This window comes from Oryctolagus cuniculus, chromosome 18, assembly GCF_051225735.1.
Source record: "Oryctolagus cuniculus isolate XC-2025 breed Fujian yellow rabbit chromosome 18, ASM5122573v1, whole genome shotgun sequence".
NCBI classification, from domain to species: domain Eukaryota; kingdom Metazoa; phylum Chordata; class Mammalia; order Lagomorpha; family Leporidae; genus Oryctolagus; species Oryctolagus cuniculus.
The window spans coordinates 3,586,722-3,601,198 of record NC_142884.1 but is presented as its reverse complement, the minus strand read 5'-3'; the positions used below and the strand labels follow the sequence as shown (position 1 = coordinate 3,601,198).

General features: G+C 67.9%; 2 protein-coding genes across 8 annotated transcripts; one reads left to right on the top strand and one right to left on the bottom strand.

The window, feature by feature from the left end:
• Positions 1-4,217: 4,217 nt before the first annotated feature.
• KMT5C (lysine methyltransferase 5C) lies at positions 4,218-9,310 on the top strand. 4 transcript variants are annotated; one of them, XM_070063635.2, is made up of 9 exons: positions 4,560-4,688; positions 5,828-6,055; positions 6,139-6,304; positions 6,489-6,598; positions 6,891-7,054; positions 7,162-7,181; positions 7,674-7,810; positions 7,923-8,101; positions 8,184-9,310. In XM_070063635.2, the coding sequence occupies exons 2-9, from the start codon at positions 5,946-5,948 to the stop codon at positions 8,669-8,671; spliced, it is 1,374 nt and encodes a 457-aa protein (XP_069919736.1). In that variant the 5' UTR covers positions 4,560-4,688; positions 5,828-5,945; the 3' UTR covers positions 8,672-9,310. The 4 variants fall into 4 exon arrangements, with proteins under 4 accessions (XP_069919735.1, XP_069919736.1, XP_069919734.1 ...); XM_070063634.2 differs by lacking the exon at positions 4,560-4,688 and adding an exon at positions 4,218-4,525 and having other exon boundaries at positions 7,674-8,101; XM_070063633.2 differs by having other exon boundaries at positions 7,674-8,101.
• A 3,165-nt stretch (positions 9,311-12,475) lies between these two features.
• Positions 12,476-13,487, bottom strand: COX6B2 (cytochrome c oxidase subunit 6B2). 4 transcript variants are annotated; one of them, XM_070063631.2, is made up of 4 exons: positions 13,243-13,487; positions 12,986-13,115; positions 12,759-12,859; positions 12,476-12,664 (listed from the first exon to the last, which is right to left on the bottom strand). In XM_070063631.2, the coding sequence occupies exons 2-4, from the start codon at positions 13,095-13,097 to the stop codon at positions 12,611-12,613; spliced, it is 267 nt and encodes an 88-aa protein (XP_069919732.1). In that variant the 5' UTR covers positions 13,098-13,115; positions 13,243-13,487; the 3' UTR covers positions 12,476-12,610. The 4 variants fall into 4 exon arrangements, with proteins under 4 accessions (XP_069919732.1, XP_069919733.1, XP_089175769.1 ...); XM_070063632.2 differs by having other exon boundaries at positions 13,252-13,420; XM_089319643.1 differs by having other exon boundaries at positions 12,759-13,115; positions 13,243-13,456.
• Positions 13,488-14,477: the final 990 nt, after the last annotated feature.

Here is a 14,477-nt window from a genome sequence, read left to right as displayed (position 1 = left end):
CTGTAGCTGTGTGGACGCTGAGACAGCCATGAGTGCCCGGGGCCCAGCTTGGAAGGACCTGTCGCCTTCTCAAAGCTCTCTGCGATTTCTTTAAACAAGGACGTCTGTGTTGGCCAGGGCAGGGTGGGCGAGGCCTCAAGGAGCTGCCCAGAGCTCCGGAAGTGTGGAAGGCAGGGCTTTGGGCAGGGGCTGAGCCTGGGGAGAACGCTTAGGGAACAGCTCAGGGCCCAGCAGGCCACTGGAAGACAGGTGTTAATCCAGCTGTGTGCTAATTAACCGTCGCAACAGCAGGCAGCAGTGAGGGGCGGTCACCTACAGGGTTGCTCGTTGGACGGCTGTTGGTTGTTGGCTGTTAGGTTGCTGTTGGGATGCGCACAGGGCAGGGAGTCATTTGAGGGTCGTTTGACCCCTGCACCAAGCCACACCTGAAACCCCACCCCAAGATCTACTGTGGGACTTTGAGATTACAGAAGCCAATAGTGTCTCCTTTCTGTCACGTAGAACTGAAAGAAGGCCAGCGCCGCGGCTCACTAGGCTAATCCTCCACCTAGCGGCGCCAGCACACCAGGTTCTAGTCCCGGTCGGGGCGCCAGATTCTGTCCCGGTTGTCCCTCTTCCAGGCCAGCTCTCTGCTGTGGCCCGGGAGGGCAGTGGAGGATGGCCAAAGTGCTTGGGTCCTGCACCCCATGGGAGACCAGGAGAAGCACCTGGTTCCTGGCTTTGGATCAGCGCAGTGCGCCGGCTGCAGCGCGCCGGCCGCGGCGGCCATTGGAGGGTGAACCAACGGCAAAAGGAAGACCTTTCTCTCTGTCTCTCTCTCTCACTGTCTACTCTACCTGTCAAAAATAAATAAATAAATAAATAAATAACTGAAAGAAGCTGATCAATTGCCGTATGTGACCTTGCAAAATAAAAGACGAGAGAGGGAGAGAGAGAGAGAGAGAGAGAGAGAGAGAGAGAGAGAGAATCTTCCATCTGCTGGTGCACTCCCCAAATGGCTGGGCCAGGCTCAAGCCAGGAGCCAAGAGCTCCCTCCAGATCTACCACGCGAGTGGCGGGCCCAAGTACTTGAGCCATCTGCTGCCTTCCTGGTCACGTCGACAGGAAGCTGGGTCAGAAGCAGAGCCGCTGGGGCTTGAACCAGCACCTGATGTGGGCTGCCGTCATCACAAGCAGTGGCTTACCATTTATGTCTTTATTTAAAGATTTATTTATTTGCTTGAAAGGCAGAGTTACAGAGAGACAGAGGCAGAGAGAGCGAGAGCGAGAGGTCTTTCAACTGCTGGTTCACTCCCCAAATGACTATAATGGCCAGAGCTGAGCTGATCTGAAGCCAGGAGCCAGGAGCTTCCTCCAGGTCTCCCACGTGGGTGCAGGGTCCCAAGCACTTGGGCCATCTTCCACTGCTTTCCCAGGCCACAGCAGAGAGCCGGATTGGAAGTGGAGCAGCTGGGACTCGAACCAGCAACCATTTGGATGCCGGCACTGCAGGCAGAGGCTTAGCCTACTGCGCCACAGTGCCCGGCCCTGAATCTGGATTTTAATTATATTCCTGAGATCCCTTTCTTTTTCCTCCGCTTTTCCCTCGTGGCAAAACACACACGACACTGGATGCCTCTGAAGTGTGCAGTCCGGCGGTTCACGCCCCTGAAAGGGAGCGGTCGCTGCCCGCGCCTCTGGCCTGCGCCGGCTGCATGGTCTCCAGGTCACTCAGTGCTTGGGGAGGTGGGGGTGCCCGTCGCTGGCTTCCAGCTGCGCAGTGCGGAGATTTGGAGTGCAGGCTTGCAGTCCCACGGCGCGGTGTGGACTCTGGGCCGGTTCTGTGGCCTCTGTGAGCCTCACTTAGCTCCTCTGCAGAGGGGGCCCAGCGCCCGCCCCTCCCCCACAGCAGGACCTGCACAGTGAGGGTGGGTGTCAGGCCTCCTCAGGCTCCGTGAGCGACCAGGAAGGAATCCCAGCCTCTGCAAGGGAGGATTTCAGACAAGGATCAGGCCCTGAGCGAGTGAGTCAGTGTGCCGATTTCCAGCATGGCTTGTGTCTCGTGTCCAGAGATAGAGACAGAGAGGGACAGAGAGAGACAGATCAAGACAGAGAGGGAGAGAGAGACAGAGAGAGAAGGAGAGAGAGACACAGAGGGGGGGGGAGAGAGACACAGAGAGAGATTGAGACAGAGACAGAGAGATCGAGACAGAGAGAGAGGAGGGGGGAGAGAGACAGAGAGGGAGAGAGAGACAGAGAGGGAGAGACAGAGACAGAGAGAGAGGAGGGGGGGGAGAGACAGAGAGGGAGAGAGAGGGAGACACAGAGACAGAGAGGGAGAGAGATTGAGACAGAGAAAGAGACACAGAGAGATCGGGGCAGAGACGGGGGGGGAGAGAGAGAGAGAGAGAGGGAGAGACAGAGACAGAGAAAGAGAGAGAGAGAGGGAGAGAGACACACAGAGAGAGATTGAGACAGAGACAGAGAGGAGAGAGACGGGGGGGAGAGACACAGAGATTGAGACAGAGACAGAGAGAGAGATCGAGACGGGGGGAGACAGAGAGAGACAGAGAGGGAGAGAGAGACAGAGAGAGATCGAGGCAGAGACAGAGAGGAGAGAGAGACAGAGAAAGAGACACAGAGAGAGATTGAGACAGAGACAGAGAGAGAGGGAGAGAGACAGAGAGAGAGATTGAGACAGAGAGAGAGAGAGAGGGAGAGACAGAGAGAGACAGAGAGGGAGAGAGAGAGACAGAGAGGGAGAGAGACAGAGAAAGAGAGAGAGAGGGAGAGAGAGAACGAGAGATCGAGGCAGAGACAGAGAGGAGAGAGACAGAGAGGGAGAGAGACACAGAGAGAGATTGAGACAGAGAGAGAGAGGAGAGAGAGAGAGAGGGAGAGAGACACAGAGAGAGATTGAGACAGAGAGAGATTGAGACAGAGACAGAGGAGGGGGGAGAGAGACAGAGAGAGACAGAGAGAGGGAGAGAGGAGAGAGAGAGGGAGAGAGGAGAGAGAGAGAGACAGAGAGAGGGAGAGAGAGAGAGGGAGAGAGAGACAGACAGAGAGAGAGACAGAGAGAGACTCCTCCACTGGCTCACCCGCCAAATGGCTGCAACGGCCAGGGCTGGGCCAGGCCAGGCCAAGATCCGGGGCCTCCCTCCAGGGCTCCGCTCGGGTGGTAGGCGCCCTCCCTGCTGCCCCTGGGGTGTGCATTAGCAGGGAGCCTCCGGGGGAGCGGAGTGGGTGCCCCACCTTGGCAGCCTGATGGGGGGATGCAGGTGGCCCGAGGGGCTGTCCTACCGACGGGGGGGGGGACTCTCCTGGACAGTGCCACCCTCTGGGAGGCCCCCTGCCCTTCCCGCGGAAGGCTGCCTCTCCCCCCGCCCCCCAGCTGATGGCCCAGTGAGGTGCAGCCGCGACCACCCTGCTCCGTCTGTCTGCTCTTCGGACCCAGGGCTGCAAGAAGTCAGGTGGCCAGGTCCCTTGCCGGCTGCCAGCGCAGGCCCTGGCCAGGGTGGGAGGTGTGGCCGCCCTCAGCCGGAGGGGCCTAGGTCGGGGCTCGGGTTCGATTTGGGAGGCGAAGCGGGGGGGGGGGGGTTGGGGACAAAAGGGAGGGCAGCTGGGCGCCGAGCTCGCGGGTTCTCTGAGGCCCACCCAGCGGAGCGCCCGGAAGCCGCGGCCCCTCCCCAGGGTGGTCGCGCGCGCAGCCCCCGACGCACCCCCAAGCGCGTGCTCTGCGCCCCGCATTGTTCCGGGCGCACGACCGAGGAGGCTGGAGTGGAAACAAAGGGACCGATCGATAACCTCGGCGCCCCCGGGGTGCAGGCCGGGCGGTGATCCCCGCGGGAGCGCCCCCCGCCCCCGTCTCCGGGCGCGGGAAAGCCCCAGGGAGCGCTAGCCGGGCTCTCGGAGCCCAGAGGGGTGACCAGCGGCAAGACGGCGAGGGAGTTCTTTGTAATTCGCAGAACTGTCAATAAAGTTTTGTCGCCCTGGCAACCGCAGGCCTCGCGGGGCGGGGCCTATGGAAGTGCGCGCGCATTCGCTGCCTTCCCGCCCCTTCGCCAAGCCGTCCCGGCTTTCTTGCTCCGGTGGCTGAAGGTTTCACCGGAGACAGAGGACGGGACCGGGGTGGGGGGGGAGGGGGCCGCGACTCTGTGGTGACGAGCGGAGAGCTTAGCCAATGGAAGGATGCGGTGTCCCAGGACCAGCCAATCCGACGCGACTTCTGGAGCGGGCAGAGCCCGCCCTCTTTCCTCTTGAACCTGAATAACCCGACCCCGTGTGAGTTCCGCCCAGAGCGACGGCACTTTCGGCCAATGAGGGCATCGGCTTCTGGCAGTCGAGGAGGGGGCGGAGACTCAGGTCTCCACGGCAGCGGCTGAAGGACAGCAGCGTGAGCCACTGGCAGCAGTTGGCGGCGCCCGTCCGGAGCGCGGGTGTGGTGGGGTTTTGTCGGGGCACTGAAGGGGGCCGCGCGGGGTGGGGCGAAGTGAGACTCGGCCAATGGAAGCGGCGCAAGCTCCATAGCAACGCAGGAGTGACGGTGAGCTCGGCCAGTGTGAGGCCGCAGTGGCTGTGCGGGGCGGTCCCGGCGGGGCCGACTGGAGGCGCGGTGACCGTGTCTGACGAGAGCTTGGAGGAGGCAGTGGGAGGTGGTGGCGGCTGCAGCGCGGGCGCCTGAGGAGGAGGAGGAGGAGGAGAAGCGGGTGAGGGGCGGCGCGGGGCCCGACCTCCGAGCCCCCTCACGGCCCCCGCCCCGCGCCGCCTGGCTCCCAGTCGCCCCCACCCCGACTGCCCCCCGTCCCGCCCGGCCCCTCCTCGTGTCCAGGCGCCCACGTCTCCTGTCCCCCCGGAGGGCTTTGCCCTGTGGTCTCCCACGGAGGCCTCTCCCGGACACCGCGCTCACCCCCCGCTGCTCCCCGTGCGCCCCCCGAGTCCCACCTGCAGCCCCAGCGCCCGAGCCGACCCCTCACACGGCTGCCCGCACGCAGGCCCTGGCCTTGCGGACAGAGCAGGCCTCCCCGCTCCCTCGGGGCCCTCTGCACACCCTGAGCCCGCTCGCCCGCCTCTCCTGCACCCCGGGCCTCTGCCTGGCCCCTCGCCGCCTGCCCCGGCCCCCGCGCCTGTCTAGTTCTTGTCTGGACCCACTGCCTCCCTCCGGCTCCCGCCTCGCCGCAGGTTCACCCCGACTCCGCCTGTGGCCCCCGGGCTCTCTCCCCGCCATTTCTGGCCGCTCCCCCCTTGTTCCGGTCCACCCGGACGGCAGGGCCCAGGGGGCCCGAGGCCCCGGCGTGGGTGCACAGCCGGAGGCCGTGTGGGGCTGGTTGTTTGTTTCAACTCCATTTGTCTCTGCTCGCTGTTTTGTTTTTTTGACCTGTTCCGTCCCCCACCCACCCCCGGCCCGGCCGCTTTTGTCCTGTGAGCCCCCCCCCCCCCATCCTTGCAGCCGGAGCAGGTGCTGGAATCCTTCCCTCCTCCCCCGGCTCCTGGCCGCCTGGGGCTTCACCGGGACCCTCGGCGACCACTCCCCAAGGGCTCCTGCGGGGAGGGGGCGGGACCGGGACCGGGAGAGTGGGGTGGGGGCGCGACAGGCCGGAAGCTGGACTCCCGCTGACTCGGACCTGCTGCCGGCCCAGCCTTTAGAGTCCTCCCGACTGCCCCTGGCCCGCGGGGACTGGCTGCTGCGTGTGCGTGCGTGTGCGCGCGCGCCGGCCGCCGAGCTGGGGGGCCGGAGGCGCTCGCGGCGCCCGCCTCCCCCGGGCCCGCCCGCCTCTGCACTTGTTGCTTCTCCCCGCCGGGAGCCGGGGGAGCCCGCGCTCAGCCTCGCTTTTCTCCCCGTGTGCAGATGAGGAGACCCAGGGCCCGCCAGAGTGGCGCCCGGCTCCTGAGCGGCCCCGAGCGGCGGCAGGCCCGGCCCCCGGGGTCCCTGCTCTCCGCCTGGGACAGCATGGTCCCTGGGCACCATGGGGCCCGACAGAGTGACAGCCCGGGAACTGTGCGAGAATGACGACCTGGCCACCAGCCTCGTTCTCGACCCCTACCTCGGCTTCCGCACCCACAAGATGAACGTCAGGTGAGGCCGGCGGCCGGGCGGGCGCCCCGCCCCTCGCCCCGGGCCCGGAAGGCCCTGGGACCCAGGCGTGCCCTCTCCCCCAGCCCTGTGCCCCCCCTGCGGCGACAGCACTACCTGCGCTCGGCGCTGGAGGCCTTCCTGAGGCAGCGCGACCTGGAGGCTGCGTACCGGGCCCTAACGGTGGGAGGCTGGATGGCCCACTACTTCCAGAGCCGGGGCCCGCGGCAGGAGGCTGCCCTCAAGACCCACGTGAGGGAGCCCTCCCCACCCCCACCCCGTGTCCACCCCCCCCCCAGGGGGGCCCTGACTCCCTAGCCCCTTGGGACCGCCCGAGGCGAGCCTGGAGCATCCTGGGAAGGAGTGGGGGGCCTGTTCCCTTGACAGCTGAAGCAGAGCCGGGGCGGCCCGTCAGCCCCTGCCCCTCACCCCCCAGGTGTACCGGTACCTGCGCGCCTTCCTGCCCGAGAGCGGCTTCACCATCCTGCCCTGCTCGCGCTACTCCATGGAGACCAACGGGGCCAAGATCGTGTCCACTCGGGCCTGGTGAGTGCACAGCCCGCGGGGCCGGGCAGCGGACTCCGCCTGCGGCCCACCCCAGCCCCGGCCCCCGGCCCCCGGCTCACGGCCCCGGCTCACGGCCCAGCCCCAGCCTCGGCTCACGGCCCGGCCCCTGGCCCCGGCCCCAGACCCTGCTCACGGCCCCGGCTCACGGCCCAGCCCCAGCCTCGGCTCACGGCCCGGCCCCTGGCCCCGGCCCCAGACCCTGCTCACGGCCCCCGCTCACGGCCAGCCCCTGGCCCCAGCCCCGGCTCACGGCCCGGCCCCGGCCCCGCAGGAAGAAGAACGAGAAGCTGGAGCTGCTGGTGGGCTGCGTGGCCGAGCTGCGGGAGGCCGACGAGGGGCTGCTGCGCGCCGGCGAGAACGACTTCAGCATCATGTACTCCACCCGCAAGCGCAGCACGCAGCTGTGGCTGGGCCCGGCCGCCTTCATCAACCACGGTGAGGTGGTGAGGCGGGCCTGCGGGGCCGGCGTCCCGGCCGCGGCCCTGCCCTCCCCTCGCTCACCGGCCTCTCTTTTCTCTTCCTCCGCCCCCGCCTGGCTGCAGACTGCAAACCCAACTGCAAGGTGAGCGCCGTGGCCTGCCGGAGCCGTCCGAGGCGGCGGGGGCTTCGCTGGGCTGCGGGAGGGTCAGGGCCGGCCGAGCCGCAGACAGAAAGGGGTCCACGCCCGGGAGCACTAAGTGCAGCGGACCAGCGTGGCAGCCTGGGGCCGGGTGTCCGAGGGTCTCGAGTGGCCGAAGGCAGCAGCGGACAGGCGCTGCGGGCTGCTGGGCCCAGCAGGTTCCTGGGAAGCGCTCGGTGCAGGGCAGGAGGCCACGGCGTGGCCGGGCGCGAGGGGGGGGAGGGTCTGACCCCAGGCAGGGCCCCGGCAACAAGAGGACGGGGGTGTGAACGGCCCCGACCCCTTCCAAGTGGGGAGAGTGGTTCCCAAAGGCCCCGGCCTCAGGGAAGGGGCGGAGACTGGGTGGACGAGGGGGCGGAGCCTGGCCCAGGGAGCGGTCACTCCGCCGGCCGCCAGGAGTTCAGGGCAGCTCAGCGCCGAGGGGCGGCCCCCCAGTTTGTGCCTGCAGACGGGAACGCGGCCTGCGTGAAGGTGCTGAGGGACATCGAGCCGGGGGACGAGGTGACCTGCTTCTACGGCGACGGCTTCTTCGGCGAGAAGAATGAGCACTGTGAATGCTACACCTGCGAGAGGTGCGCGGGGTGGGGGCTGGGGTCCCGGAGCTGCGGACGGGCCAGGCCGAGCCTGCTGGGGCCCCGCCCCAGCCGCTCCCGTGGTCCTCTCCGCCCGCTTCCCGCCCCCCAGGAGAGGCGAAGGAGCCTTCCGGCTGCGGCCCAGGGAGCCGGAGCCGCCCCCACACCCCCCGGACAAGTACGAGCTCCGGGAGACCAAGCGGCGGCTGCAGCTGCAGCGAGGCCTGGAGAGCGGCCCCGGGGCCTGCGCGCACGCGGCCCCGCTGCGCCGCCGCCGGGACCCCCTCTGCGGTGAGCGGCCCCGCCCCCGCCCCGCCCCGCCCCCGCGGCAGCCCGCCGGGCCCTGCTGATGCGCCTGTCCCTGTCCCTGCAGCCGCCTGCCAGCCCCTGCGTCTGCACAGCCCGCGCCGGGACGCCTCGCCCCTCTGGCTGCACTGGCTGCCGCAGCTCCAGCCCCGGGCCCGCCCGCGGAAGCGCCGCCGGCCGCGGCCCCGGCGGCCCCCCGTGGCGCCCCCGCTCCCTGCCGCCTGCGTCTCCCTGCACCGCTGGGGGGGCTGTGGCCCTCGCTGCCGCCTGCGAGCCGAAGCCCTGGTGGCTCTGGGGCCCCCTGCCCGAGCCTGCTGGGGCCCCCGGCAGGACTGGCACTGGGCCCGGCGCTACGGGCTGCCCTCCGTGGTGCGCGTGGATCTCAGCCGCCTGGCCCCGGCCGCGCCGGCCACCCGTGTCCCCGCGGAGACGCCGGGCCCCACCCCCATCCCCAAGCAGGCCCTGGCCTTTGCCCGCTTCTCCCCACCCAAGCGCCTGCGGCTGGTGGTCAGCCATGGCTCCATCAACTTGGACGTCAACGGAGACGCGTCCTGATGGGCGGAGCAAGAGGCCCGAGACAGGCGGAGGGAGGGGTCTCCCGGGGTCCTCCAGCAGGAGCCCTGAGCCTCTGTGAAGGAGCTGACCCCCCTGGGCCCGGCAGAGCTCCGGCCTGGAGGGGGCTCCTCTGGACGCCCTCCCACCCAGGGATCTGGTCCCTGACCCTTTGTCACTGCTGACCCCTGAGCCGCCCCCACCCTGCGGGGAGCCCTGGCCGCTTGCTGCCCTCCCTCCCCCGCCCCCACCTCAGGACTGCAGGAGCCACCCCCCCCTTGAGCCCCTTCTTCCCCGGGGAGCAAAGCCATAAGGGGTGGGGGCCACCCGTGGCGTCTCCTGGCCCAGGCCCCGAGGGGAGGTGGGACTGATTTTTTGGGTGCCCCCACGGGGAGTGGGTTTGCTCTGCAGCTGTCTGAGGTTGGGGGGACGGTGTGGGGAGGGGTGTCTGGGGGGCACGTCTTCCTCGCTGCCCCCCGTGGGTCTCAGGGAGGCCGGGTGCGACCTCATCTTTCTCATGGTGCTATCCCTGGTGCTACTGGGGTGTGGGGGCTGCCTCCCCTCCCCCACACCAGAACGGGGTATGTTGGGGGATTGGAAGCACTTGAACTTTTTATTTTATTAAAGCCTTGTTATAAGCAACCCCCTCGGAGGTCTCTGGTCTTATGTTGCGGTGGGATGGGGGACCCGGAGGTGCGGGGTCTTGGGAGGGTGCTGGGGCTCGAGACACAGGGAGGTGCAGGGTCTTAGGAGGGTGCCGGGGTCTTGGGAGGGTGCCAAGGCTCGAGGGGTCGGGGAGGTGCGGGGTCTTGGGAGGGTGCTGGGCTTGAGGGACGGGGAGGTGCAGGGTCTAGGGAGGGTGCCGGGGTCTTGGGAAGGAGAGGTGCAGGGTCTTGGGAGGGTGCTGGGCTCGAGGGGACGGGGAGGTGCGGGGTCTAGGGAGGGTGCCGGGGCAGTAGATTGTGGTGGAGAGGATCCCCTGTTTTCCAGGTGAGGTGACGCAGAAGCACAGACTTGCCCAAGGCCTCGTGGAGACAAAGGCCCCACCCCCACAGGGCCCAGTGGGGACAGGTAGGGGGGCCCCGGCCTGCACAGGTGCAGGCCTGTGCCCTGTGCCAGCCGATGGAGGCCGTGAACCCTCACCGCTGTCCGGCTCTGGCGCAGTGTCTCCTGACTCGAAGCTGTGTTTGATGAAGCCGCTCGCTCTGTGGACGGTCAGTGGGCGTGTTCTGGGTCCTGCGGCCGCCTTCTCCGCCCCTGGGTATCTCGCAGACTGTTCACTGAGGCCGCCTGGACCTGAGCAGCTCACGCAGCCTATGGGGTTTCCCCTCTTCCCCCGGGCCCTGTGTTGGGACCCCTTCCTGGAGCTGGTGGAGGCGAGACATGGCAGTGCTCATGGGAACGGGGAGTTGGGCCACAGTTGAGCATAGGAACTTTTTTCCATTAAGTTCATTTACATGGGGCTGGGCTGTGTGGCAGAGGTGGAGTCACCGCTGTGATGCCAGCATCCCAGGTGGCAGTGCCGCTGTGCGTCCCGGCTCCTCTGCTTTCTGTCCAGCTGCCTGCCAATGCTCCTGGGAAAGCAGCCAGTGATGGCCCAAGTGCTTGGGCCCCTGCCACCCACGTGGGAGACTGCAGCTCCTGGCTCCTGGCTTCAGCCTGGCCCAGTTCCAGCTGTCAGAGACATTTGTAGAGTGAGGCAGCGGATAGATGACCTATCCGTTTCTCTCTTTATGACTTGAAATAATAATAATAATAGATACTGCCTGAAGTCCCGCTTGGGGCCAGAGCTGCCCTTAGCGAGGGGGGGGGGGGGGAGCCACTGGCTAGAATGATTCAGGGTTATAGGGAGGGAGCCACACGGTGCGTAGATCGAGGACAGTCCAGGAGGGGCGGGTGCACCTGCCCCAGGCCTCCGCTGCATCTGCAGAGCCCACCTTGACCCCTGGGTACCACAGGAAGTGCAGGAGCTCAGGGCGGCACCCACCAGGTAGTGGTGCCCAGAGGATGTCTGTGCAACTGGGCTCGGCGTCATGGACTCACCACAGCGGCTCAGAGAGGGGCAGTGCATGGGGCTCAGGCACCTATCCTGCCTGGGGGCGGGGGGGGGGGGAGAGGGCGGTGGCCACAGGCAAAGGGAGTGGAAAAGAAACCGGAAGTCAGGCGAGAAAGGCGGCTGAGCCCGCGGGGGTGTGGCATGCTCTCAGACTTGGACAGGGGCGGAGCGCTCCCGGACTGGTAGATGAGGTCATCCCGGGGCTGCCCGTCCAGGGCCTCCGGGTGTCCAACACGCTGACTTCAGGACTGCAATTGTCTCTCTGGACACAGCCCCGTGCAGCGGTTAGGGAACTCGTCCCAGCCACGCGGCTCTGCGAACAGACGTGAACCCTTCTCAGAAGTGGCCCAGACTCATGGGATCCGGGAGGCCGCGGCTGCAGCGCCTGGGAGCTGCGGGACGGGACAGCGGGGGCTGCGTGGGGAGGGGGAGGAGCGGAAGCCCGGCCTGGGGTTTGCGCACAGGGTGAATGGCGGTGCAGCCGGTGTGGCTCTGCCCGAGGGGCTGGGTAGGGGAGTGGGAGTAGGGGGAGCCCCAGCTGCTCTGACCCGGCAGCTGCTCTGAGTGACACTGGGGTCTCAGGAGGTGGCCACTGGGATGCAGGTAGGGGGAGGTGATGTGGGAGGGGTGGTGACAACCACGGAGCAGGAAGTGAGGTGGCTGGGGCCCAGCCCTTGGCTGTGTGTGTGTGTGTGTGTGTGTGGGAGGGGGAGGTGACCAGAAGCCATGGAGGTGGTGACAACCAGGGAGTGGGAGGTGAGGAGGCCGGGGCCCGGCCCCTGGCTCCGTGTGTGTGTGTGTGTGTGTGTACATATATGTATGTGTGTATGTATGTGGGGGCGGGGTTCAGGAGCAGCAGGTGCTGGGAGGAGACCTGGTGGTGGTGGAGGAGGGGCTAGTGGGCCCGGGAGGGAAAGGAGGAGGCTGGCCCCCGTGGGGAGGAAGTGGGCCCGGGCCCTGCCCAGGTGTGTGGCCCTGGCTGGACAGTGCCTGGGTGCCCGTCCCAGCCCTGGGCCATCAGCCTCCCCGTGTGACTCAGCCCTTGGCGCTCCCTCTGTGGATAGCCACAGCCTAGAGCAGCCCTGTGTCACACAGGCCCTGACCCCAGCACGGCCTGTGGGGGTGGGCAACGGGCAGGTGGGGGGCAGGGGCGAAGCCTGTCATCTGAGCTCCCGCCCTCTGCCCCAGTCTCCTGATAAGCGGACTCAGGTTACAGCTGGGGAAACAGGGTTAGTCATGGTCACGGCTGAACCCTGGGGTTGAAGAGCATCTTCCAGGAGCCCCTCCCCCGCCCCAGGTGGGAGGCAGGACCAGGCCAGGGTCCACTCCTGGACCGGGGAGAGGCAGCGTTGCAAGGGGCACCTGCGGCAGGACCTGGCCCTGCTGTGCCTGCCGGGATGAAGGGCCAGGCCTCGGGTCATCCTGCAGCCACTCAGCCGCAGAACCCAAGGGACCTGCGCTGGGGGGGCACTGGGGCGCAGGGGCGGCAGGTGAGGGGGCCACGGAGCCCAACGGGCAGCGGGCAGGACGCACAGCTAGGGAGGCAGCAGTGGTCAAAGAAGACCCTCCCCGGCCCTGGACCCTGGGAGGGCTGGGCTGGCTGCGGGGAGGGGCTGAGTGGCGGGCCTACTGGGGACACTGGGTGCCAGTGGGTGGGCCAGTGTTGGGGCCCCCACCTGCTGGGTCTGCACGCGCCTGCCGCATGCCCGGCGCCCCATAACGGGCGACAGCAGGGGCAGCCAGGGCACGCATTAAGAGCCATCAGCAGCAACGTAACTTTATTTGCGGTTTGGAGGTTGGGGAGCGGGGTGAGGTAGGTCACCGCGGCCGGGGGCGGGGGGGGGTGTCTCCGGGGCCGGTGCCCCGGAGGAAGCCGCGCTCCGCAGTCAGATTTTGCCGGCGAACGTCCCGTTTCTGAGCTGCTCGTTCCAGCGCTGCACCTGCCGAGGCGGCGAGCGGGGGGCGCGGGCTCAGCCTGGGCCCCAGCCCCCTCCCGCGCCCGCCCCCGGCCCGGCGCGGCCCGCGCCCGCTCACCCAGCTCATGGGGCACAGCGAATGGTACACGCGGTAGTAGTACTCGCAGGGCTGCGGGCTCTTGCCGCGGCGGTGAGCGTTCTTGACACAGCGGTGGAAGTCTGCGGGGGCCGCGGTCACAGCCAGCCACGCCCACTCCGGGTGGACACGCCCCCGGGCCGCGCGCCCCAACCGTCTCCCCGGGCCTCCAGGTGGGGCTCCCCCCAGCCCAGCGCGCCAGGCCTCACCCAGAAAGTTCTGGTAGCAGTTACGGGTCTGGTTCTGGTTGGGGAAGCGCGGGTCGAAGGGCGGCGTTGTCCATTTCCCCCTGGGCACCTTCGGGGCGCTCTCGTTCACCATCCACGGAGGCGGCAGCTCCTGCGGGGCGGGAGGGGGCTCCGTGGGGCCTAGGGGGCGCCCGCCCCGCTCCGACCACCCACCCGCCCGGCTCCGGACCGCCCCTCTCGCCCTGGCCCCGGCCCCCGGCGTGCTGCCCTCCCCTCACCAGACTGACAGCAGGGCGGCGGAGCTTCTGGCTCCCGGGACGCGAGTGGCGGCGCAGGGGAGGCCGTGGACCGCGACCCTCGCTGGAACGGCTGGAACGCGCCCCCTCGCGCCCCCCGCCGCGCGTGGTGACGCCCCCTCGGGGCCCCGCGCGCGCCCACACACAGGCACGGAGGCGGGGCTTCGGCCGAGTCTCAGATTCGGGCTTTTAATCTGCGCGAAGCTGGCGGCCCCGCCGGCTCTCCCGCCCCGCCCCCGCCCCCCAATGTACAAATGTGCGCACTGACAGCTCTGGCCTCTGCCGGGTGGACAGCGCCCCCGCCCGGCGCTCGCAGCGCTCGGCTTCCAGCCGGGGTGCACAGCCCCCTGGGGACCTGTGGGGAGGAGGAGAGAGTGGGGAGGGGGTGCATCGGGGCTCCTAGGACACCCCCAGCCCTACATCGCCCGGCCTCCAGGGTCTCGGGGCGGGGGAGGGGTACCTGACCAAGCTGAGCTCTGCTGGTCAGTTTGCCGGCTGAGGTTGAGCCCCTGCATCCTGCTACTCAAAGCGCAGAGACCGCTTGGTGCTGCGGGAGAGAGAAGCCAGAGGGGGCCGCAGCTGCGGGCCGGCCGGCTGCGTGCGTGTGCGTGTGCGTTTGCTGGGTGCAGAGCCCCGAGCGCCATGAACGAGGGCGGGCTCTGGACAAGAGCAAGCAAGGGCTGGAACCTGGGCGCGTGGCTCTGGGCCCCCGGCCTGTCCTCCCTGCACAGCTGAGGGCTTGGGAGGAGCGGGGCCGCCCCCTGTCGCCCGGGCGCCGTCACTGCTCTCACGGGGGCCCCGAGTGCATTCCCAAGGCTGAGTGGCAGCCGGCTCGCGCTGCCTCCAGGAGGGTCTCATCGCCCTAAGAACGCCCCAACCCGCTCGCAGCCGCTCCCCCAACTCCTCCTCCACCCCCCGCCCTGCCCTGCCTGGACATCTCTGCCTGGCTCCGTTCCTTTTCTTTTTAAATGTTCTTTATTTTTATTTCAAAGGAGACAGAGAGAGACATCAGCAACAGCCAGGGCTGGGCCAGCGCTGAAGCCAGGAGCCAGAACCCGATCCGCGTCCCCCCACCTCCTGGGGTGGGTGGCACCCAAGTCCCTGACGCCATCACCCGCTGCCTCCCAGGGTGTGCTTTAGCAGGACGTGGGAACTGGAAGCAGAGGCCGGATATGGGGCGCAGAGGTCCCCAGGGGCACCTTAGCCCCTGGGGGGTA